General features: G+C 40.3%; 1 protein-coding gene across 1 annotated transcript in view; it reads right to left on the bottom strand.

The window, feature by feature from the left end:
- Window positions 1-14,458, bottom strand: part of GATA5 (GATA binding protein 5) — a 44,211-nt gene extending 29,753 nt beyond the window's left edge. The window contains exons 1-2 of the mRNA XM_042463928.1: window positions 14,257-14,458; window positions 5,065-5,754 (exon numbers count right to left, since the gene is read on the bottom strand). Coding sequence (XP_042319862.1) covers window positions 5,065-5,596 — 532 coding nt within the window. The 5' untranslated portion in view covers window positions 5,597-5,754; window positions 14,257-14,458. The remainder of the gene's footprint in view (window positions 1-5,064; window positions 5,755-14,256) is intronic.
- Window positions 14,459-23,702: the final 9,244 nt, after the last annotated feature.

Below are 23,702 nucleotides of genomic sequence, written 5' to 3'. Positions count from 1 at the left end.
TTGATTCCTTATTCCTAGTTCCCTGTTTAAAAGACAGCCAACTCATTCAGAGGAATAAAAACATCTTGAAAAGACCTCACAGCCCAAAGGGTTTCATCCTGGTTCGAGGGTTAGACTACATCTGGAATTAGTTGGCAGTCTCCCATCCAAGCACTAACCAGGGCTGACTCTACTTAGCTTCCAAGATCAGAGGGATCTAGTACCTTTCAGGAACATACTTCAGCCTCATGGGGGATACACACACACACACACACACACACACTATCCTAAAAGTCCAATGCCGGGCTTGAACTATAGGGAGGTCTCATGAAATTGCATCCTACAATGAAATTTTTCCCTCATTGCCCAAATTTTCTAAACACTTCTAGTCACTTAAAAGGTCAGCTGAACATTTAGAAACAACAGTGTGTCCATCCAGACAGAAGAGACAGGCAACAGTAAGTTATCAATTGAGCATTTAGGAAGAACTGCTTATGCACCCAAACAAAAGAGAGAGAGACAAAAGGAATGTGAGCAAAGCAAATAGGGATTCCCCCCCCCCAATATTTCATTTTCTGCAATGCTAGAAATTTGGGGGATGAAGGGTAATTTCATTGGAGGGGGGACAGGATTTTTATTTGGGGGGCAATGCTTTCATTTTGCCGCCCCTGTAGCTATACCCTTGGTGCTATGCCCTCCAGATCCAGTGGGAGCAACTTCCAAGCAACCTTGAATGTGTTTAAAATGCTTGGTAGTGTCAAGGAAAGGTGAAGTCCTTGCAAATGAAAAACACTGAGAACCAAGCTCCTGTGTTGTGGTGTTGGACTGAGTTACTGAAGTGGAATGAGTTTTTCAATTACTGCTACTACAGCCCTTGTAGGAGTAAAAATTCTTTCTTTCTACTACAGTCGCGGTAAAAAGCTTTAGGAACTGGGCCTTCTGTCTTGAAAATTATTCCAGTTCAGGGAGATGTTTAAGTTGCCCTGCCAGAAGAATGGGAAGGTTGTTCTATTTTTAACCTGCACAAGCTGAAAACCTTCCCTTCTTTTTAAAGAGTGGCACACGTCCTATTTTTCATGTTGCACTTGGGTTTATGTAGGTTTTGACAGGCAACACCTCATGAAACCTCTTCTGGGGAAGCCAAAAGGCACATTACTGCCACTCTTCTGAAAAAAATGTTTCCCAGAATTTCATTGGAAGAAGTTGCAATTGCCTTTCAGTCTGATTGGGAGCCAGGCTATAAGTAGTGACACTTGGGTTTATATCAACTCATACAGTCCCAAGACCGGCTGCTTTGACGTAAATATTCTCTATATTCTCAGCTGAGAATTGAAGTCTCCCTTCTCTGAATCCCTCCAATGGGGCAATGCAGGGTGGGCATGGGAGAAAGCTTTGCACTTGGTGACATTGTGGCACTAAGTCAAAACTTTGCTTTTTATTAAACTCGCTAGGACCTAACTGATTTTATGGAATTTGCACAAGTGCTATGGGCAGCATTGCAGTTGGCCCTCTGTATCCATGGATTCTTTGTCCACAGATTCCACCACCCACAGCATGAAAATAATATATATATATATATATATATTCCAAAAGCAAACCTTAATTTGCTATTTTATATAAGGGACACCTTATATAACAGAACATGTGAACACCCATGGATTTTGGAGGCCCAGAACCAAACCCAGTGGATACCAAAGGTCCACTTGTAGTTTCAATTGTTTTAAGGGGCCTTGTGATAAATTATTTAATATACTTCTAGGCTTCTATAATTGTGATTTGTTGTCCTAAACTGATTTTATGGTCTGCCACTGTAAGATCCTCAGTTGTCGGGCTGGATATAAATATGTTAATAAAATTTATTATTATTATTATTATTATTATTATTATTATTATTATTTCCTGCTCTTTCCCAAAAACTTGGACTCAGAGTGGCTTAAAAGATTAAAAATAGTACAATTAAAAACATAGAAAAATGTTACATTAAAAAATAAATTATTTTAATATTAAGCAAAATGTTAAAACATTGTATAAAAATATAGTTAAAAAGATAATGGTATTTAAAATACTTTAAAAGAATACAACATCCAGTTTATTCTTTAAAAATGCTTTAAAAGCCTGTCTGAAGAAGAAGGTCATCAAGGAAGGGGCCATTCTGGTCTCCCTGGGAAGGAAGTTCCAGAGTCTAGGGGCAGCCACAAAAAAGGGCTTCTCTCATGTCCCTACCAGCCGCTTGTGATGGTGGTGGGATGGAAAGAAGGGCCTCTCCTCAGGATCGAAAAGCCCCAGCCGGCTCATAAGGGGGATACAGTCTGCCAAATAGCCTGTACCTGAGCCATATAGGGCTTTATAGGTCATCACCAGCATTTTGAATTGTGCCTGGAAACAAACTGGCAGCCAGTGGAGCTGTTTTAAGGGGGGCGTTGTGTGATCTCTATAACCAAATGTTTAGTCTATGGCATTAATCCCTTTGATATAAGTAGTAGATTGGCCTTAGTTCTAGGAAGAGAGGGTACTATTTTTCTTTTGCAAGTTGGTGAGAAATGCACCACATTGTAATTACTATTTAATCCACGTAAAGTTTCAATGCAACCAGAATTTAGACCTCACTGGGGCTGCATCCGCACTTTAGAAATAATCCAGTTTGTCCCCATGTTAACTGCCATGGCTTAATGGTATAGAATCCTGGGAGTTGTAATTTTGTGAGACATTTAGCCTTCTTTGTCAGAGAGCCACAACAAAAGACAGTTCCCAGAATTCCATACTATTGAACCACAGCAGTTAAAGTAATGTAAAACTGGATTATTTCTAAAGTATGGATCCAATATAAAAACCCCTCAGCCTTAGGTCCTGATCCACCAGTGAGTCTGTCAAGACCAGGACAACAGGAAACATTTTCTGTCTGATTCTAAGAGCATTGTAAATGTCAGCTATGTGTAGTATCTGCTCCATTGTTAGTTCAAATCTCAAAGTCAAACTCCAAATCACACTTAAGTTTCCAAGACCATGGTCTGCTTGCAAATCAATGTTCTTTTGCTTTCAGGTAAATGTTCAGGAAGTGGTTGTCTTCAGATATGTACAGCTTGAAGGAAAGGCACTAGGATGGTAGGGGTGAATCAGCTTAATATGGCAGCCAAGATTTCCCTTCATTTAGTGGTCAACCTACGGTTAGCCCTCCATAAATCCCTCATCCCACTCTTTAATACCACCAATTATATGGCATGCTCAACACACATCACCCATAAATATTATCCAGTCTAAGGAAGTTTGTTTACTCTTGAAGACAGATAGGAAATGACAGGATGGCTGAAATGGGCACAGCTATATTAAAAACTGATGTGAAGAGACCAAAGGACATGCCTTACCAGGGCTGGTTTTTAAACCTTCAGCAGGCTACTAAAGGCAAATCCATACTGACTCTAAGGTTAATCCCTTGACCTTATCTACCTTATCTGGAGATGGAGGGGAGTCTCTCATTGCTATGCCACACCTCTGCTGGCTGTGATTCTTCAATGCATACTTTGCCAGTTCCAGGGTGATCTCACCCCAGATCCCCTTGAGCTGGGTGGCAATGATGTTTATGTAGTAACCCCTTCCCATCTGAGGTCACCCCATGGGTTTCCATGGCCCTGCAGAGAATCAAACCCTGATCTCCAGAGTCACAATCGAATCCTCAAACTACTACACCATGATGGCTCTCAGTTCTCCATGTGTCCATATAAAAACACCGAATATGATTTCCAAGTCCTTGCCAAAGCAGCTTAAAAATACCAGAAAATGGTGACCAGTGAATTCAAATTTCAAGAAAGGAAATTCTGGCTGTATGTTAGGAAGACTGTTCTGATCTGCAGAGTTATTTAACAGTGGAAAAAACAACCTCAGAGGTGACAGACTCTTTTCTTGAAACAGGGTTTGGATGGTTCCCTGATTCCTGCAAATGTGTTCCATTTGCAAGGATGTTTTAGCTGTTTGTGGGTTACTGCATTGGCAGGAAGTTGAACTAAATGACTCTTGGTATCCCTTGGTATCCAGTGAGAGCCAGCGTGGTGTCGCGGTTTGAGCATTGGACTAGGACTATGGAGACCAGGGTTCAAATTTCAGCATGGCCATGTAAATCCACTGGGTGACCTTGGACAAGTCACACTCTCTTAGCCTTAGAGGACAGCAATGGCAAACCTGTCTGACGAAACTTGCCAAGAAAACCATGTAATAAGTTTGCCTTAGGGTCACCGTAAGAAGCACACAATAACAATTGCTTCTAGTTCTATAGTTCTGTTAAGAAGCTTCCCTGTCTGTATGCAGCCTTTTCAGACACAATTGGCTCTTAGAAACTTGACTAGCAGATCCCTTTAACCACTATGGCTATCAGACATCAGTAGACTTCTCCATAAGCAATTCAAGTGCACCTAAAAACTTCTGGAGCTATTGCTTCCTAGATAATTCTGTTCACAGATTGATCACTTTCAGCAAAGCTTGTAGAAAACTATGACAAACTCCAATGATATTGGATTTATGGTATCATGTAGTGTAGACAGACCTTTAAACCTGATAGACTACTATTTCTGGTACTTTCTAAACTGTGGCTCTCCAGTGGCCTTAATGGTTAGGGATGAGAGTCCAATATATCTTGGGGCCATCACATTGAAGAAAGGTTGTTTTTCATTGTGCATTTTAAGGTACATGGCGGGTTTGCAAAAAAAAAATTTCATTTATGATTAATTAAGACTGGAAGCAGAAAGTAACTCTCCATCTTTCCTTCAAAGTACGGAACATGCTGCAAATAAACAATGTAGAATGCACTCTTTTCTATCATTTCCAATGGTAAACATTACAAGGGTTTCTATATTTAGCACTTTTTAGAAAATCCTACATTTTACAGGAACTGACAGCCATGGAACAGGGGTCACATGATTCTTCCCACTTGTGCCAAAAAGAAATGAATAGATACAGCAGGGCTGAGAGAAATGCAAAAGAAGGCCTTCCTCTTGTCACCTGCAGCTCTGCAAAAGTGACCATGTCTACTTCACTAAGTCCTGGGTAGCAGAAAAATCCTAATGAAATGGTTTCTGTCGGCAATGAGCTACTTACCAAAAGTGGATCTCCGGCCTGGCAATGATCCCTGGCGTGACTGGAGGCTGTGCAAGACGCTACTTTCAAAATGTCCAGCAGTCCAAGATGGTGGCATCTCTGCAGGGCTGACATAAGCACCAGGATAAGGGCTGGAGTAGGATCCATTGACCGAGCGTACCAGTGTGTTGCCATACTGGTCCCGCCCACCAGTACCCAGTAAAAGGGGGCTCTGGTAACCTCCATCTCTACCACCGCTACCACCAGGGGAACTGTGGGAATAGGAGAAACCCGATGGTGGGTGAGGACTGCTGGCATTGAAATGTGAGGCGTCTGCACCAGCTGCCTGTGCCCATCCTGGGTGGCCACTCAGAGGGTGGCCTTGATGAGTAGATTCACAACTTTGCAGGTATGGCAGGCTCTGGAGCATGGAGGGCACTCGGCTGGTGGGCACATACACTGCTGGGCTTGTAGGCGAGTGTAGGAAATTGCCGGAGTCATGGGAGTAGGCCGACTGGCCAGGGTTGGGAGCAAGAGCTAAGCTCTGGTACATCTTATATCCTTTCAAAAAAGGAACAGAAGGGTGAAGCAACAGCCACCGGGAAACAATTACGACAAGCCAGGAATCTTGATAGCCAGACTTGGTGATGGGACATGAAGAGCTTGGCTAATCTTTGTGAGTTGTTGCAACCGAGGCAAGCTTTCAAGCACCTGAAGTCAAAAGAGGAGGGGAAAAATTAGGACATGGATTCATTCTTGGATCCACCCTCCAGTGACCAACTTCACTTCTTCCTTAGCCTTCACATCTATTTTAAATCTTGAAGAAAGATTTGAATGCCAACAAAACTGGAGAGAAGGGTTGCAGCTCATAATAATACAATGGACCCTTGATATCCACTGGAGATTGGGGTTTATTTTTGGGGGGGAGGGGGACCGTCATGGATACCAAAATCTGTGGATGGTCAAGTCCCATTAATTATAAAGGCATAGTGAAATGGTGTTTCTTATATAAAAAAGCAAAATCAAGGTGTGCTTTTTGGATTTTTTAAAATGGAATATATTCAAGCCATGAATTGTTGAATCTGTGGCTACAGAATCTGTGAATATAAAAGACTGAATATATTAAAACGCTAACCTTTTAAAAACTCCTCTTCTTTTGTGCCTTAATGCCTACTTGATGCACCAAAAAAGTAAACAAGTAAAGTAGAACATTATATTTCATTTAGTTAAAGTTTTCCCCCCAGCTTGGAATTCAACCTGCATTATGCTCAAATTCCCTTACTTTGGAGAGTCCTGTTGCCTTCACATGGATTACTCTAGAAATAGCTGAAGGGATGAAATGCTTTCCTTCCAAAGAAAAGTCATGACATCTACCAATTCGCTATATTCAGATGTTGTGGACTAAGGTAGAACACCATTTACACACAAGAGATAGTGAGGTGTGTGAGGAGGATAGTGATATAAAGTAAGTCTTATTGGACACATTTAAAGGAATTGAGAATTGCATCACAAATCAAACAGGTTATAAACACCTTTCTAAACAGTTTGAGGCATCATCTTACAAAACAGATCAATTGGCATTTCAGAGCTTAGTGAATTGGCCCATTCCTTAGGTTAAAAAAATACAATATATTTGTCAAATATTGACAGTACAATTCCATAACATATGTCTTATGTGTATGTATGTGCTTTCAAGTCACCTGTCAATTTATGATTATCCATGAATTTTATGGGCTTTTCTTAGGCAAGGAATATTCAGAGGTAGTTTTGCCAGTTCTTTCCTCTTAAATACAAACTACAGCCCCTGGTATTCATTGGCAGTCTTCCATCCAAGTACTAACCAGATATGACGGTGTTTAGCTTCCAAAATCAGATGGATCTGGTCTCTTTAGGGTATTTAGGGTAAGAAATATTTGTTGTGTGTCTTCAAATTGTTTCTGACTTATGGTGATCATAAGGCAACCCTATCATGGGGTTTCTTGGCATTTTTTTCCAGAGGGGATTTGCCATTGCCATCCTCTGAGGCTGAGAGTTGTGACTTGCCCAAGATCACCCAGTGGGTTTCAGAGATCTGGGTGATCTTGGGCATTCATGAGCAACCCCTCCAAAGCACTGGAATCTTACTTTTGGATTCTAGTTCCCAGAATATCTCATCCAATATGGTGAGGATGGTTGAGGGTTCTGGGAATAGTAATTAAAAGGCTAACTTTTCTAAATTGTGCACAAACTTCACTATTACCAGAGTGCAGTAACCTCATCTAAAGTTACAGAATGGAACAATATTACCAATCAGGGATAAGCCATGATTTGAAATACAGCTCACTACATGTTCACTCCAAAGGTGAAGCTCCATTGAATGCATATGGTAAGGTGCAAGATAAAATAGACTACACCCCTCCCACCTCCATGAATATAGAGCATTTAGGAATGACAGATGAAGGTACTCTGCAAGAGACACAGTTAAGTGGAGGTCATTCATAGCTACAAACAGCTGCAATGGCCACTGACTTTGAGCAATAAAGTATTAGCTTCATTTATGGAGGTTATCAATGCTCATCATAGAATATGAGAAGCCATGACTGCTCAATGGATATCAAAGCCCATGTTCAAAAAGCAATTGGTCCTAGGAATACCAAGTCCTGAGCATCCATAACCAAACCATTTGGCTACAAACGAGACCTTTATTCCAGTCTACTGGTTGCTAGATACCACAGTGGAGACAGCTAATAGTCCTACAGATCAAAAGTGCATGGACTGTGGATTTAATAGGAGCTCCTGTGCTCATTTGTATCCAGATTCTAAAATGGATTACTAACAGGGGTAAAATTACATCAGTATTCATTGACTGTAAATAAAACCTCTTAAGACAATTGCAGTGCAAGGGAATACATCACCATTCTGAAGTAAAACAGGGACAGCATAGGCAGCTTATGTTTCTGCATATAACTGAACTAAACTGTAAAGCCACCCTCTTTAAAAAAAAACAAGGGTTGACAGCCTACTAGTTACCCTTAACTTTATTGTTGTTGTTGTGTATTATCAAACATATGGTGAACCTATCATGGATTTTCTGGGACTGAGAGTGTGTGACTCACCCAAGGTCACCCAGTGGGTTTCCATGGCCTAGTGAGGAATCCAACCCTGGTCTTCAAAATCATAGACCACCATGCAAACCACTACACCATGCTGGCTCTCTCCCAACCAATCTCAACTGGACTAGATTTATTCAATCAATTCTTGAATGGTGAGCCATCATGTAGGTAAATCCCATTGATTCAATGGGTCAACTTTAGTCAGGACTCAACAAGATTTTGATCATTATTTAAGCAACAAGGAAGGGCAGTTGAACAGTATGCAATGAAAGAGGGAATCTCAGTCAAGTTCAGAATTCAGCTAAGGGGAAGAGCAAAACATTAAACAGATATATTCTTATTTTTGATAGATTGGGACTTTGAGCTAATTGTATCTCCATGAATAGAAGTCTCTCATCCTCATTTATAAGGGTTTGCTGCAAAGTAAACCAAGATAAAATCTTGGATTTGAAACGGGCTATTCTCCTGAGAAAGAGTTTGCCAGTTGTCAAACTCCTCCTGTGCAATGGGATCTGAGATCTGTCTAAAGTTATTGTTATCTGCTGTCAAGTTGAGTTCATCTTATGGTGGCATTATGAATGAAAGATCTCCAAGAGTCCTGCTCTGCTCAGGTCTTGCAAACTCAGGACCATGGCTCTCTTCACTGAATCTATCCACTCACAGAGTATTTTTTTGTCTTTCTTACTGCCTTTCACTTTACCAAGTGTTATCATCTTTTCCAATAAAGTCTAATGATTTGTCTTTTCCAGAGTAAAGCTTCATTTGTGCCCAGGACTGCAAGAGACTCAACATGGTGTGAGTTTTGGACAAGTGTTCCAGGCTATCAGGGTTCAAATTCCTGCTCTTCCATGGAAACGCAGGGGGTGACCTTGGGGGCATGCCACATTCTCTCAGCCTCGGAGAAATGCAATGGCAAATAACCAAAAAACAATTCATTATAGGATTGCCATAAGTTGGAGGGAGTTGAAGGCACATAAGAACAACACAAAGGACTTGTTGCTTACTTATAAGGACTGGACTGTGGTGGAGCTTTTCTGCAAAACAACTGGAATCAAAACTTTAAAGGCCCACCTCCCATTCTGTGCTTTGAAACCCTTTCTTAGAAAGACTCTTTGAATTTCCAAAATTATTTTTTAATTTCCTTACTTGGTCATCCCCTCATTCAATATCCTTTAGATAACTCAAAGCCTTGCAGTTGTCCCTCAAACTGTTCTGTTTTTCCAGCAGCAGACTGACTCTCTAATGACAGTCCTATAATACAAATTTCCACTGTGTACCCTCAAGTCATTTCTGCCTTATGGTGACTCTGAGGCAAACTGATCACGGGGGTTTCTTGGCAAGATTTATTCAGAAGGGGTTGCCATGGCATTCCTCTTAGGCTGAGAGAGTGTGACTTGCCCAACATCACCCAGTGGGCTTCCATGGCCAAGCAGGAATTCGAACCCAGAATTGTAGCTCAATGCTCAAACCCTCTCAATACAAATTCTAGGCCACAAATGCACTGGAGGTATGAAATCTCCTCTGATTTTGGGAGCTAAGCAGGGCTAGCCCTGGTTAGAACTTGGATGGGAGACCGACAATGAATACCAGGTGATGTAGGTTATATTTCAGAGGAAAGAACTGGCAAAACCACCTCTGAAGATTCCTTGCCTAAGAAAATCCTGATTGCCATAAGCGGAGAGGTGACTTGAAGGTATTACACACAGACAAACACACACAATAAGGATTGGAAGAGCCAGTGGTGTGGTAGTTTTGAGGGCTGGAGCAGGACTCTGAGAGACCTGGATTCAAATCCCCATTTAGCCAGACACTGCTGGGTGACCTTGCTCTCTCAGCTGCAAAGGAAGGCAATAACTTTGAGGCATACAACAACATGAAGAAAACCTTAAGACAGGGTGCCACATGTAGCAGTCCATTTGACAGCACATAACAGCAACATAAACACCACAAATAAATCCAGACACTAACTATAGCTTTGATTCACAGCTTGGCCATCAAACCCACTGGGTGACCTTGGGCAAGAAGTCACGCTCTCTCAGCCTCAGGGGAAGGCAAGGGCAAACCTCCTCTGGACAAAACTTTCCAAGGAAACCCCAGGATAGGGTGGCCATAAGTCGAAATGACTTGAAGGCACACAACAACAACAACATTCCAGCTGGAACCTCCAAACAAGCCACTTGTACACAACAGGTGCACAGAATCAGCCACAAAACCTCAATCCAGACACCTATTAAAATCACAAAGAGAACTGTTGATGAATCCATTGGGGGTGTGCATTGGACCTGGGACCCCAGTTCAAATCTGGATCCTGAGCTTGCTGGATTAAGTTTGGGACAGGAGCCTAACCTGGGATGGAGGCAAATGAATGACAGCCAGTCCTGGAGGATGTCTGGAAAGTGTGAAATACCTATTTAGAAGTGTGGGAGTACTTGACTGATTCATATAGATACTGTAGATAGATTCATATATATAGATTCATATCTATCTATAGTCATATATAGCTATAGCTATAGATACATACATATATATATATATTCAAATATAGATATATAGATATAGATAGATATATAGATCCATACAGATAGATATAGATAGATATTCACACACATATAGATATATAAATATAAATCTATATCTATATATATATAGAATATATATAGATGTATGATATATATGAATAGATATATGTGAATATATATATAGATATGTATATATATGAATATATATATATTTAGATAGATAATTCCAAATTAATATGAATTTATATCTATATCTATATACATATTAATCTATCTATCTAGCTATCTATCTATCTGAATCATTCATGTACTCCCACACTTCTAAATAGGTATCTCACATTTTCAATACATCGTTAGAAATATATATACATATTCATGTACTCTCTTGGTACTCTATCGGCTATCGGTCCCTGGCCCAATGCTATGGAATTCTGGGAATTGTAGTTTGTAGTGGCGTCAGAGCCAGGGCAGTTAAAGAGGTGTCAAACCGGATTGTTTCTGCAGTGTGGCTGCAGCTTTGGTCAGTTTTAACTTTTAAACGTCCACAAACCAAAGTTACCTCAATGTTTTTGATGCTTTGCAAAATGGTGGAATGGTTTGCAGAAAGACAATCATATCTATATTATTTGTGCATGTGTGTATGATATCTGGCACATTATGACATAAAGCCGTGTTAACCTGATAGCAAGGTTTGACTCGAAAGGAAGCCTATCCAAATTGATAAAAGAGTTGATTTCTTTCTTATTTATGCCTACGGCTGAGCTCCCACTTCTTTCCAATTCCCCCCTCCCCCCAAAAAAATTTCAGCTGAAAGCTGACTAGATCTCCTGACCCTAAATGAGGATAAGGCATCGCAAAATGTAGGACAGGCCAGGACAGTCCAGACTGTCCTGGGACAGTTCCCTTTCCTTTGCAGAAAAGTTTCGTTTTCTCAACGAAAGGCTTTGACGTTTCTTCCTTATTCCTTGCGGGATCCTAAATAGAACCGACCCCCTTCTAGGCCTGTTTTCTTCTGGAGATGGGGGTAAAAAACCCCAACCCAACCAACCCAAATGAAATAAAATAAATCCTAATCCCTTTTGCAAATCATCCTAAATTATCCCCAAGGAATAAGCGCAGACCTTTTACTCGGATTGCTCAGTGCCCTCCTTGCAAGGAGGAAACATTGCTAAATAATGGGCATACTTTTAGGACGGGAAATCTGATTGTATAGATATATATATTAGGTTTTATTTATATACCGCCCAATCATATATATATCATATAATATCCAATTGTATCCTCTTTATATTAATATTATTTTAACACAAACACGCACACATCTATAAAATAATATAATATTGTGTCCAAATATATACCTCATATAGCCTGAAGAACTGCGCTGGTTCCAATTGTCTTCATATATATATATAGATATATATAGATATATATACACACACACATACACAATATAGGATTATATTTTATATATTGTATCCTCTCTCCCTCCCTCCCTCCCTCCCTCCTCCTCCCCCCCCTCTCTATATATCTATAGATACATAGTATCCTCATTGTATGTTGTTATGTGTGTGTGTGTGTAAGATATATATATATTGATAGCCAAAATGTATCTTCTATTATATTTTAATATATATAATACAATATATTATATATAGAGGATACAATGTATATAATAAAAAATAGGGGATAAAATTGGAACAGCGCGCAGCCCTCAACATGTCTCTTTTTCTCATCAAACAATCCGACAGCATTTCATACGGTTTTCATGCAATTAAATCCGTGGTTCCCAAGGAAGCGGAAACCAATTACCTTCCCAGAATTCCACAGCATTGAGCCAGGGACGGTTCAAGAGGTGTCGAAGCGGATTAGTTCCGCAGCGCGGATGCAGCCCTGGCCAGTTTTAAACAAAACGTTAAACGTCCCGCAAACTAAAGTTCCAAGATGTAGGAGAGATCAGTTGTAGCACCTTTGAGACTAAAGTTGGCAGCATGAGTTTTTTGTAGACTCCAGTCTGCTTAATGCATCTGAGGAAGTAGGCTGAAGTCTAGGAAAGCTCATGCCGCCAACTTCTTCTTCAGTTAAAGTTGCGACAAGATCTCTCTCTCTAGATACTGATTCTACAGACTAACAAGGCTATATCTTGGAATTCTGCACTAAAGTTCCAGTTTGGTCTTTTCCTTGGGTGTTTTCCCAAGAAGGGGAAAACCCCCGTTGAAGCTAAAAGAGGTTTAAGGAGGCAGCAGAGTTTGACTTTCATACAGATTTTATTCCGAAGTGTTTGCGTTCGGGATCTGGGTGCAAAAGAAGAGGAAAATGGCGATCGGAAGAAATCTTTTTGCTGGGGAGATGGGGGGGAAAGGCTTTCCCAGGCTGCATCTGCGCTGCAGAAATAGTACCGTTTGAAGCCGCTTTAGTCGGAATCCTGGGATTTGTAGTTTGTTGCGGCTCCAGAGTGCTCTGAAAGGGAACGGCTAAATTCTCTCCACCACCTAACAATCCCAGAATCCCATAGCACAAAAGGAAGAAGAAGAAGAAGATGTTTTTAGTTGGCCTAATTGATTTTAGTATGAATCTTTTAATGTATTTGTGATTTGTTATTTTACGGGGGGAGGAGGTAGAATTTGGGATTAGTATATGCTCTTTTACTATGTACTGGACTGGACTGTTTTATTGTAACCCGCCCGGTCCTAGTTGGAGTAGGCGGGATAAAAACAAAAAATATTTATTATATTATTATATATTATTGATGATGAGATGAGATGAAGAGGTGGGACGTCAGGCATAAACCATCAAAACTAAAAAAAATTAAAATGCCAAACTAAAATGCCATACTAACACTAAACACATTGCAGAAATAATCCAGTTTGACACCGCTTTAATTGCCCCTGGCTCAATGCAGGGAATTCTGGAAACTGTAGTTTTGTGAGACATTTTAGCCCTTCCTGTCAGAGAGCCACCATCAACTATAATTCCCAAGGCTTACCCTAGTAAAAGCGATCTCAAAGTGGATGGTTTCTGCAGTGTGTTTTGGACCTAAAGCACCGGGATCCAGGAGAATGAAGAAAGCGGTGTCGAAGCGCATCATTTCTGCCGTGCAGATGCAGCCCTGATGTTGCAAAGAAGAAGAAGAACAAGAACCCACACATACTCTTTATCTGAAAAGATCATTATCTGAAAAGATAAAGATACTCTTTACAAAGATAAAGATATATCTGACATCAGATAAAAGAGATTCATCTTTTCAGAGAAACAGTATCTGTGGGGTTTTTCCTTATTATTATTTGTAGGGACCAGAGCTGCATCTGCACTGCAGAAATGATGCATTTTGAAACCGCTGTATCTGAAAAAGATAAAAAGAGGGTTTTCTTTTTACTCAGGGGCAAAAATGGGGCTGGAATTGAATCATCTCTCTGGTAAATCTCCCAAACAGTTATCAAAGTTAATAGAGGTTTTTTTTTTCTCCTCCCCACAAACCCTGTTCCCCCCTTTCCCTGCTTCTCCAAAGGGAGGCATTATCTGAAGAGATAAGCCCAGCTGGAGAAGAGATAAGGCTGCTTTTTTTTGGGGGGGGGAGAAAGAAGGAGGGAGGAAAAGTAACTTACGCGGCTGTAAGAGACCAGGAGGTCCCCTTCACGTGTCGGACCCACAAGCAGCATCCAAATAAAGGGGGGTATAGAGATCCCCCTAAAAATAGAGGTGGAAGATGGACAAGGATGCTGAGCCGCCTTTGGAAGACGAGTGCGGCCGCCTGCTCTTATCTCCGATCCGCTGATAGCTGCGCTGCGCTCGCTCCTCTCGCCTTAATCTCGGCCTCCGAGTGATCCTTTCGCATCTGAGGCTCGGCCTCTTTACGGCCAGAGATGGAAGGAATCACGTGAGCAGCCACCCTTTTCTCTCTCCCCCCCCCCCCCCCCCCCCCCCCCCATCCCCCTTTTCCTTTTTCCTTCCTGGCAAGTTGGCTGAACAGTGCAAAAGGAAGAGTTTGCAAGACTGCAGAAGGGAAAGGGCAAGTTTGCAAGGCTGGAGAAGGAAGAAGAGTTTTTGCAAGGCTGGAAAAGGGAGACTTTGCAAGGCTGCAAAAGGAAAAGGAAGAGGTTGCAAAGCTGCAAAAGGGAAAGGGAAAGTTTGCAAGGCTGCAAATGGAAGAGGTTGCAAGGCAGGAATAAGAAGAGGTTGTAAGACTGGGAAAAGAAGAGGTTGCAAGGCTGGAAAAGGAAGACTCTGCAAGCCTGCAAAAGAAAAAGGGAACGTTTGCAAGGCTGCAGAAGGAAAAGGAAGAAAGGCATGTGAAGTCGAAGGCTTTCATGGCCGGCATCCATAGTTTTTTTGTGGGCAACATAGCCCGAAAACCCCACAAAAATCCACTGAAGAAAGGCATCTTTCTCTGAAGATGCTGGCGAAACGTCAGGAATAAACTCTTCTAGAACATGGCCACAGAGCCAGAAAAGCCCACCAAAACTAAAGGCAGAGTCTGTAAGGCTCCAAAAGGAAAAGGAAAAGTTTGCAAGGCTGGGAAAGGAAGAGCTTGGAGAGGCCCAGAGTGTCCTCCCTGCAAAGGAGGCCAAGGCGCAGCCAAATGTAGGACGTGGCCAAATTGGTTTATACTATTTTCATTTTTATGCCGCCTTTCTCCCAAAAAGGGACCCAAGGCGGCTCACAGGATGAAAACACAGAAAAACAATAAAAAACCCAATTAAAACAATCCATTGAACCAGTATACAAGTAAAAACATAGAAAAGTAATCTAAAATACATAGAAAAGCCACCCTTGTCATGATTTTACAATGTCTGCCAGAATTAAAAACCCTTTTTACTTGCCAGCGAAAGGCATGCAGGGAGCTAAAATAAGAGATAATAATAATAATAATAATAATACAACCCAAGAAAACTACCAGTTTATACCTGCCTCCTTGGGCACAATAATTATTAAGTAAAATACAACAACAACAACTGTTTTATTTACTGATATCCCACTTTTCTTTCACTGACAGGGACTCAAGGTATCAAACAATGTAATTTAAAACCAATACAAAAGTATTAAAATGTAGAGAGATAAAAAATTTTTTTTGAAGAAACAATTAAACAATTTGAAGAAGTCCAACAGCCGGAATAGATTCACTCTGGGCCAAAACACACTGCAGAGATAATCCTAATGTAAGACCTCTTTAATGGCTCTGCCTCAATGCTGGGGAATTCTGGGAACTGTAGTTTTGTGAGACGTTTAGCCTGCTCTGTCAGAGAGCTCTGGTGCTACAAGAAACTACATTTCCCAGAATCCCCCTAGCACTGAGCCTGGGCAGTTAAAGCGGTCTCAAACTGGATTGTTTCTGCAGTGTGCTTTGACTTTATCTGGCTAATCTGGATCTAAAGCAGTTGTTTCAGCAAACAGTACAAATCTTCCCAAAAAAGAAAGAATGGATGGTTAATTATTTGAACCTGGGGGCTTAAGAGAAACTATGTCTCTCCATTGATGGTTGTAAGGGATTTTCTGAAGGCCTTTCTTTAGGAAGGGTAGCCTTCAAGATCATCCCTGGGTTGGACTTCAGTCAAGTTCCCACTCCTTAAAATCAAAGGCTTTTTTAAATTCTGCTTTTTTAAACTTGTGCATGTTTGCCTGATTAATGCATAGCTGTTTTAACTTATTAAACTGATTTTAATTGATTTTTTAAATTGTATATTTCTACATTTAATGCTTTTGTGTTGTTTTTAAATGGCATTGTTTTAAACTGGATGTTTTCCCCCTTTAGCCCCTATATTGGGGGGAAAAGCAGGATATAAGTAAATAAAATACTACTACTAATAATAATCAACCAGACAATCTTTATTTAAGTCAGTAGACCCAGTGACAAATACTATAACTTAATAATGATGATGAAATTTTATATTTTTTTGCTAGTTTATTTTAATTGGCTTTAAAAAAAATATTTTACAGTTTAGATGGCTACTCTATTTGATTATAATTGATTAGAATTTTAATTGTGAATTGTATTAATTTAAGATGGACGATTATTCTTTTAATGTATCATCTTTGTTCTATTGCATTTTATCTCTGTAGTAATCCCATCTAGATCCCCAGGGAAAGGCAGGAAATTATTATTATTATTATTATTATTATTATTATTATTATTATTATATAGTTTTATTTGTGATCCGTCTTGGGTCTCTTTCTGGGAGAAAGATGGCATAGAAATGAAATAAATAAAAATAAATACATTTAAAAAAAATAAGGGAGAAGGGTGGCTGGAAGATATAAGCCTTATAGGTCCTTGCCCTTGCTGTGTGTCTTCCAGGTGAGTCCAAACATGATGGGTTTCCTTAGCAAGATGTCTTCAAAGGAGGTTGGCCACTTTTGGCCACTTGGCTAGCTTTGAGGGTGAGAAAGTGTGACATGGCCCAGGATTCGAACCCAGGTCTCCCAGACTCCTGTAGCCTAAATATCCTAGAGCCACCAGTTCCTGTCTGACCTTGGAAGCTAAGCAGGGTCAACCCTGGTTAGTACTTGGGTGGGGGACTGCCAACAAATACTAGGTGCTGTGTAGGCTATATATCCCTTGCCTAAAAAGATCCAGCGTGGTGTAAAGGTTTGAGTGTTGGACTCTGGAGACCAGGGTTTGATTCCTGCCTCAGCCATGGAAAGCATATTGGGTGGCCTTAGGTGAGTCACACTCTCTCAGCCTCAAGAGGATGGCAATGGCAAACCTCCTCTGAAGAAATTTGGCAAGAAATATAGAAACCCATGATAGGTTCATATTAGGGTTGCCATTGAAAATGACTTGAAGGTCCACCTCCAACCCTATTAAATTCATGGGTTTGTCATAAGTAGAGAGTCAACTTGAAGGCTCATACACACACAAACACATCATCTAAAACACAAACCACTACACCATACTGCCTCATATCTTCTTAAAGTGTGAAGATCTGGTAAGAGGGACCTTTTTTTCTGAGCCTTAACAGGCCTAAAAGTGAGGTCCATACATCTTTCTTGCCAGCCATCAAGTCGTTTATGAAGAACCTCAAAGCAAACTTGTCAAGAGGATTTCAGGGCAAGACTTGTTTGGAGGTGGCTTGCCATTCCCTTCTTATGAGGCTGAGAGAGTGTGACTTGACCAAGGCAATTAGGAATTAATTTATCCAAAATTCTCCCCATTTCTTTTGCTTTCATTTCCCTCTGTCCAAACAAATGTTGGAAAATGTTGGCTGGGACCCTTTTGATGTCTTCATAGATTTGATGTGGAATATCTGCATTCAGCTCAAGCTAGCAGATATGGTCTTGCTGTTGCTGTTATATTTATTTGTATCCCACTTCTTTCCCAAAACTGGGACTCCAAGTGGCCGACAGTAAAAAGCACAGCACAACCCAAAACCTACAAATGTGACAATTAAAATGGAATTAAACCCCCACAGTATTAAAATAGATCAATGTTTAAAAATAGAATACAATTTTAAAAAGATAAAAGCACTTTTAAAAGCTTGTGAATTTCTTTAGCTTCTGAGGAGGTGACCTGCCCTTTCTTTCTTTCTTTCTTTCTTTCTTGAATTTATACCCTGCCTTTCTTCTGAGATGGCATCTAAGGGAGCAGGCAGTAATGCCATTTACATCCCAGCTTTCTCCCAATTGATTTTGTTGTTGTTGCAGGCCTTCAGGTTGTTTCTGAAGGGACCATGGGGCTTTCTGAGGCTGAGAGTGTGTGACTCACCCAATGCCACCCAATGGCTTTCCATGGCTGAGTGTGATTCGAACTCTGGTCTCCAAAGTTGTAGTCCAATACTCAAACCATTATACCTCACTGCCTCCATACATACTTTTTTGGAAAGTAGAAATTGTTTCTTGGAAAGAAAGAAAGAAAGAAAGAAAGAAAGAAAGAAAGAAAGAAAATTCTTCCTTGGAATGATTTTTTGGCTGCCTTTCTTGATAACTGACCACTCAGCCTCCCCCTCCATCCTCATTTATTATTATTATTATTATTATTATTATTATTATTATTATTATGCTTTTTTCCCAGAAAGGACCCAAAGTTTCTCACAGATAAAATAAATAAATAATAAATAAATAAAAATAAAAATAAATACTAAAAACATAAAACATATAAAATCCATTGGGACTCAAAGCAGTTTACAGTCTAAAAACACAGTGCAATTAAAAACTTTTCAAAGTGACAATTAAAATGGAACTAAACTCTGCCTAGATTCAGGGTGGTTCTAGTTTTCTTACTGCTTTTTCTGATGACTTATTAAAGTATTTTCTGCCCCCCCCGTTTTTACTACACAATATAATCCCAGGTATGTATTGAAGTCAACCAATGTGGCTATATGTGGGTCTAAAAAAGGAGGTTTTAAATCTAGTTTTCTTTTTTCTTTCTTGGGATTTCCATTTTGTGAAACAAGGATTGAATAAGTGCATTGATTTGTTTACTAGTTAAATAAGGAGTAAGGAAGGAAGTTTTATCAATTGAAGTTGATAAATTCAATAAATGCATTCCACTTAATAGGAAAAAGTTTCCTTTTTTTAAACTGAAATAATCAAATAGCAATATATCCTTCCGAATATAATGTATCCATAGTCTTCCTCTTTGAGGATATATAGTGAGGTAGGCTGGCTTTTTACACTTAAAAAAGAAATTCAACAAATGCATTCCATTTTATAGAAAAAGTTTCCTTTTTTAAAAATTAACATAATTAAATACCAATACATCCTTGCAAACTTTATGTATCCATAGTCTTCCTCTTTTGGGATATAGAAAGAGTAGGTTGCTTTTCCAAAGGTCAGCTTACCACACTTTTAGAAAGAACTGAATAAATCCAATAAATGCATTGGACTTAATAGAAAAAAAGCTTCCTTTTTTAAAAAAAAAACTGAAATAAATAAATAGCAATATATCCTTCTGAATGTAATGCATCCATGGTCTTCCTTTTTTGGGATATGTAGTGGAGTAGGCAGCCTTTCCAGAAGTTGGTTTACGATACTTTTAGAAAGAACTGAATAAATGCAATAAATATATTGCATCTAACAGAAAAAAATCATTTTTTACTGAAATAATTAAATAGCAATATATCCTTCCGAATATAATGTATCCATAGTCTTCCTCTTTTGGGATATGTAGTGGAGTAGGCTGGCTTTTAAAACGTCTCCTTTATTTTAAAGGAAAATCCAAGCAGCCTTTTCCATTTCTCTTTCCTAAACCGACAGGAACAGCCTCCAGACCCAGAAAGAAATACCATAGAATGGAGTGGAATTTATTCCCGACCAAGGATTTAGAGGACAAGACATTTGCTGAAGTGATCCCAGTACAAAGCAGGAGCCCCAGGAGCAGCCCTCCAAGTGGGACTTACTCCTGAGTAGACCTGCCTCCTCCTCGGGTGCTTTTCCAAAGCAGACCATTGCGAAGAAACCTTTAGAAGAAGGAATGCGGACCAAATGCAGGAGACAGTCGGGCAAAGCGATAGGAAATCCTCTTCGAAGGGAAAGAAATGTGTCTGGGTTTTGTGTGCGTGTGTGTGGTTGGGAAAATTTGTCTTTGTACATTCAGGTTAAATATTCCTATTTAATTTAATTATTTTAATTATTTTAATTTAATTGTTTTAATTAATTATTTTAATTAATGTTTTGTGCTCTTGGGATTTCTTCTTCTTCTTCTTCTTCTTCTTCTTCTTCTTCTTCTTCTTTTCCTCCGCCTTAAAAACAAAAAAGCAAAACCTGATCCATCGTCTTGGATAGCTCTCCAAAAATTTTATATTTAATTCAATTTAAAAAAGGAAAAAAAAAGAGGGGGGGAAATGGATGTAGAGGACCCAAAGGAGAACTACGGCTTGTCTTCCTTCCTTCCTTCCTTCCTTCCTTCCTTCCTTCCTTCTTTTCCTTTCCTTTCCTTTTTCAGCTATAGACCCGATCTTGCAACCGCGGAAGTATGAAAAACCCGACCTTATGGTTTCCCTTCAAGACGAAAACTTGGCTAGCAGGACTCCATTCGCACTGCCGAAGTAATCCAGTTTGACACCGCTGTGAACCACTTTTAAACCTATTTCCAAACCGATGTAGAAAGTAGTGTGAATGGCCCCCGAGACAGAGAAGGTTCAAGGGCCGCATCCGCACTGCTGTAATAATTTGGGTTGACCCCACTTTTAATTGCAATGGCCCAGAATTCCACAGCATCCAGCCGTGGCAGTTAAAGCGAGGCCAAACCGGATTGTTTCGGCAGTGTGGATGCAGCCTTTATGCTAAAAAAAAATCGGACCAAGATCGAATTATTCTCTTTTCTCGCTGGAAATCAAACTAAACTCTGGTTCCCTAAAAGCTGGGGGCAGCGCCAAGGAAGCAGAACAAGGGTCCAAAACACACTGCAGAAATAATCCGCTTTGATACCGCTTTAACTGACCTGGCTCAGGGCTAGGGAATCCTGGAAACTGTAGTTTATTGTGGCTCCAGACCTCTCTGACAGAGAAGTCGAAATGTCTCACAAAACTATAGTTCCCAGAATTCCCTAGCATAGAGCCAGGGCAGTTAAAGTGGTCTCAAACTGGATTATTTCTGCAGTGTATTTTGGACGGGAGATACTAAAGCAAATGACAATGCAGTACTTGCCCATAGGGAAACATAAGGGAACATTTGCCCATAAGGAAACATAAATATTTGCCCATAGGGAAACATAAGGGAGTCCTTGCCCATGGGGAAGTAATTTTTTCTTATCGGCAAGTATTCCCCTATGTATTCTCCTATGTTTCCTTATGGGTAGATATCCCCCTGTTTTCCCTATGGGAAAGTATTGTCCCATGTTTATCTATGGGCAAGCATTGTCCTATGTTGCCCTATAGGCAAGTATGGTTTCTCTATGGGCAAGTACTTGTTTTAGTGCATCCCTAAAGAGAGGCACTTGTTGCTGTTTAGATACTGGGTTCAACAAGACACTGTGAAACTAAAAATAAATGCAATGGGATAATTGGCTTTCTGCTATTAGCACAGTGTAGTGGTTTGGGCATTGAACTAGGACTCTAGAGACCAGGGTTCAAATCCCAGCTCAGCCATGGAAATTCATTGGGTGACCTTGGCCAAGTCACGTTCTCTAAGCCTCAGAGCGTAGCAATGGCCAACCTCTTCTGAACAAATCTTGCCAAGAAAGACCCCATGATAGGTTTGCCGTAAGTCAGAAAGGACTTGAAAGCACACAGCAACAACAACAAAAAAAAGGTCAATTCTGCTGGGGCCGTTGGCTTGTAGGGCAAATTGAATCAATTGCCACTGAAAAAACGTGGTTGGAGATTAGGTCTGAGTGTGCATATCTGATGTGTAAGTGTATTTGTATACACATTCTCTTATTTCAGATCAACAGGTTGAGAGAGTGTGACTTGCCTAGGCCACCCAGTGGGTTTTCATGGCTGAGCAGAGACTTTAACTGTGGTCTCCAGAGTCCTAGTCAAAGGCTCAAACCACTACTCCCAAAACTATGAATGCCAGGATTTTCTAGGATAGAGCCATTGCAGCTAAAGTGGTGCCAAACTGCATTATTTCTGCAGTGTAGATGCACCTCAGGCAGAATGCATCCTATGTATTGTCGTGTGCCTTCAAGTCATTTCCCACTTAAAGTGAACCTGAGGATGAGAGACTGTGACTTGACCAAGGTAACCCAGTGGGTTTACCTGGCAGAGCAGGAATTCAAATCCTGGTCTCCAGAGATAGGGTCACTATAAGTCAGAAACAACTAAAATCCACACAACAACAACAACAAATACTTGTTGGGGCTAACATTAGATTTAGCCCCTTCTAACCGATCTCTTTGCATTGTTTTCCCAAGTTGGTTACTATTCTGAGCATACCTTCCTGGAAATAATAAAGCTCTTTAAGAAATAATAATTAAATAAGTTATTATGCTTCCATGCCAGTATTCTCTGTAGATGCCATCCACAGACGCTGGCAGAACTCTTCTAGAACATGGCCACATAACCCAAAAAACTATAATTATTAATATTAATAATGAAATTAGCTTTCTCTCCCTTTCTCTGTGGACAGAGATCCAATATGGCATCATGGTTTGAGTGTGGGATTATAACTCTGGAGACAAGGATTCCAATTCCTGCTTGGCCAGAGAAGCCCAATGCGTGACTTTGGGCAAGTCACACTCTCTCAGCCTCAGAGGAGGGCAAAGGCAAGTCCCCTCTGAACAATTTTTTCCAAGACAAACCCATGAAACGTTCATCTCGAATAAGGTGGGAATGACTTAAAGACACACAACAACAAAATGTGTGCAGGAGGACAACCTGAGGTGTATTTAGTTTATTTTAGTGGACTAAATTGGGATTGAAGGGCACAGTTTTGCACGACTGGTACAGAATTGTTGGTGTGGGAGACTGTTTTAAAAAGTTAACAACAACAACAAAAAGAATATAGATTTGGCTGTTTCTAACTAAAATATTCTACTGAATTTAACTGTGCTTCCAGATCAAAATTGGATTCAGAGATCTGTGTTTCCTTAAACAAAGAATACAGGCCTTCTAGATCAGACCAAGGATCCAGTATACTTTCCAGAGGTGGACAGACAAATACTTTTGGGCATTAGTGAGCAGGGAGTGAAGGCAGCAGTCCTTTTTGCAAAGCTATATATAGATCTCTCTACACAAGGTCTCAGTCTAGCTATCCCTGTTCAAAGCCACAATAAAACATATTCTCTATAAATCCCTCTAATGCCTCTGCAAAGCCATGTAAGGTAGATGCTGTCAGTGCACCTTGGGGCACTGCTTAAAAGCTGGAAAGCAAGCTCATGGGAAGATGCAGGTTGATTATATCATAGCATCATATCAATGAATACTGAATTCAGGATTGTCTGTGCTATTGTATGTCCAATTTCTATGTATGCCTGTGAGAGTTGGAGATTGTAGGAAGCTGATAGGGGGGGGAAAATCAACTCATTTGAAATGCTCTGGAGAAGAGTTCTGCAAGTATTTTGGATTGCCAAAAAGACAAATGAATTGGTCCTGGAGCAAATCCAGTCTGAACTCTCCCTAGAAGCCAAGATGGCTAAACTAAAGTAAACTAAAGATGACTAAAGTCTTTGTGTGTG

The sequence above is a fragment of the Sceloporus undulatus genome, chromosome 4 (assembly GCF_019175285.1).
Source record: "Sceloporus undulatus isolate JIND9_A2432 ecotype Alabama chromosome 4, SceUnd_v1.1, whole genome shotgun sequence".
NCBI classification, from domain to species: Eukaryota; Metazoa; Chordata; class Lepidosauria; order Squamata; family Phrynosomatidae; genus Sceloporus; species Sceloporus undulatus.
This window is presented reverse-complemented; position numbering and strand designations above follow the sequence as displayed.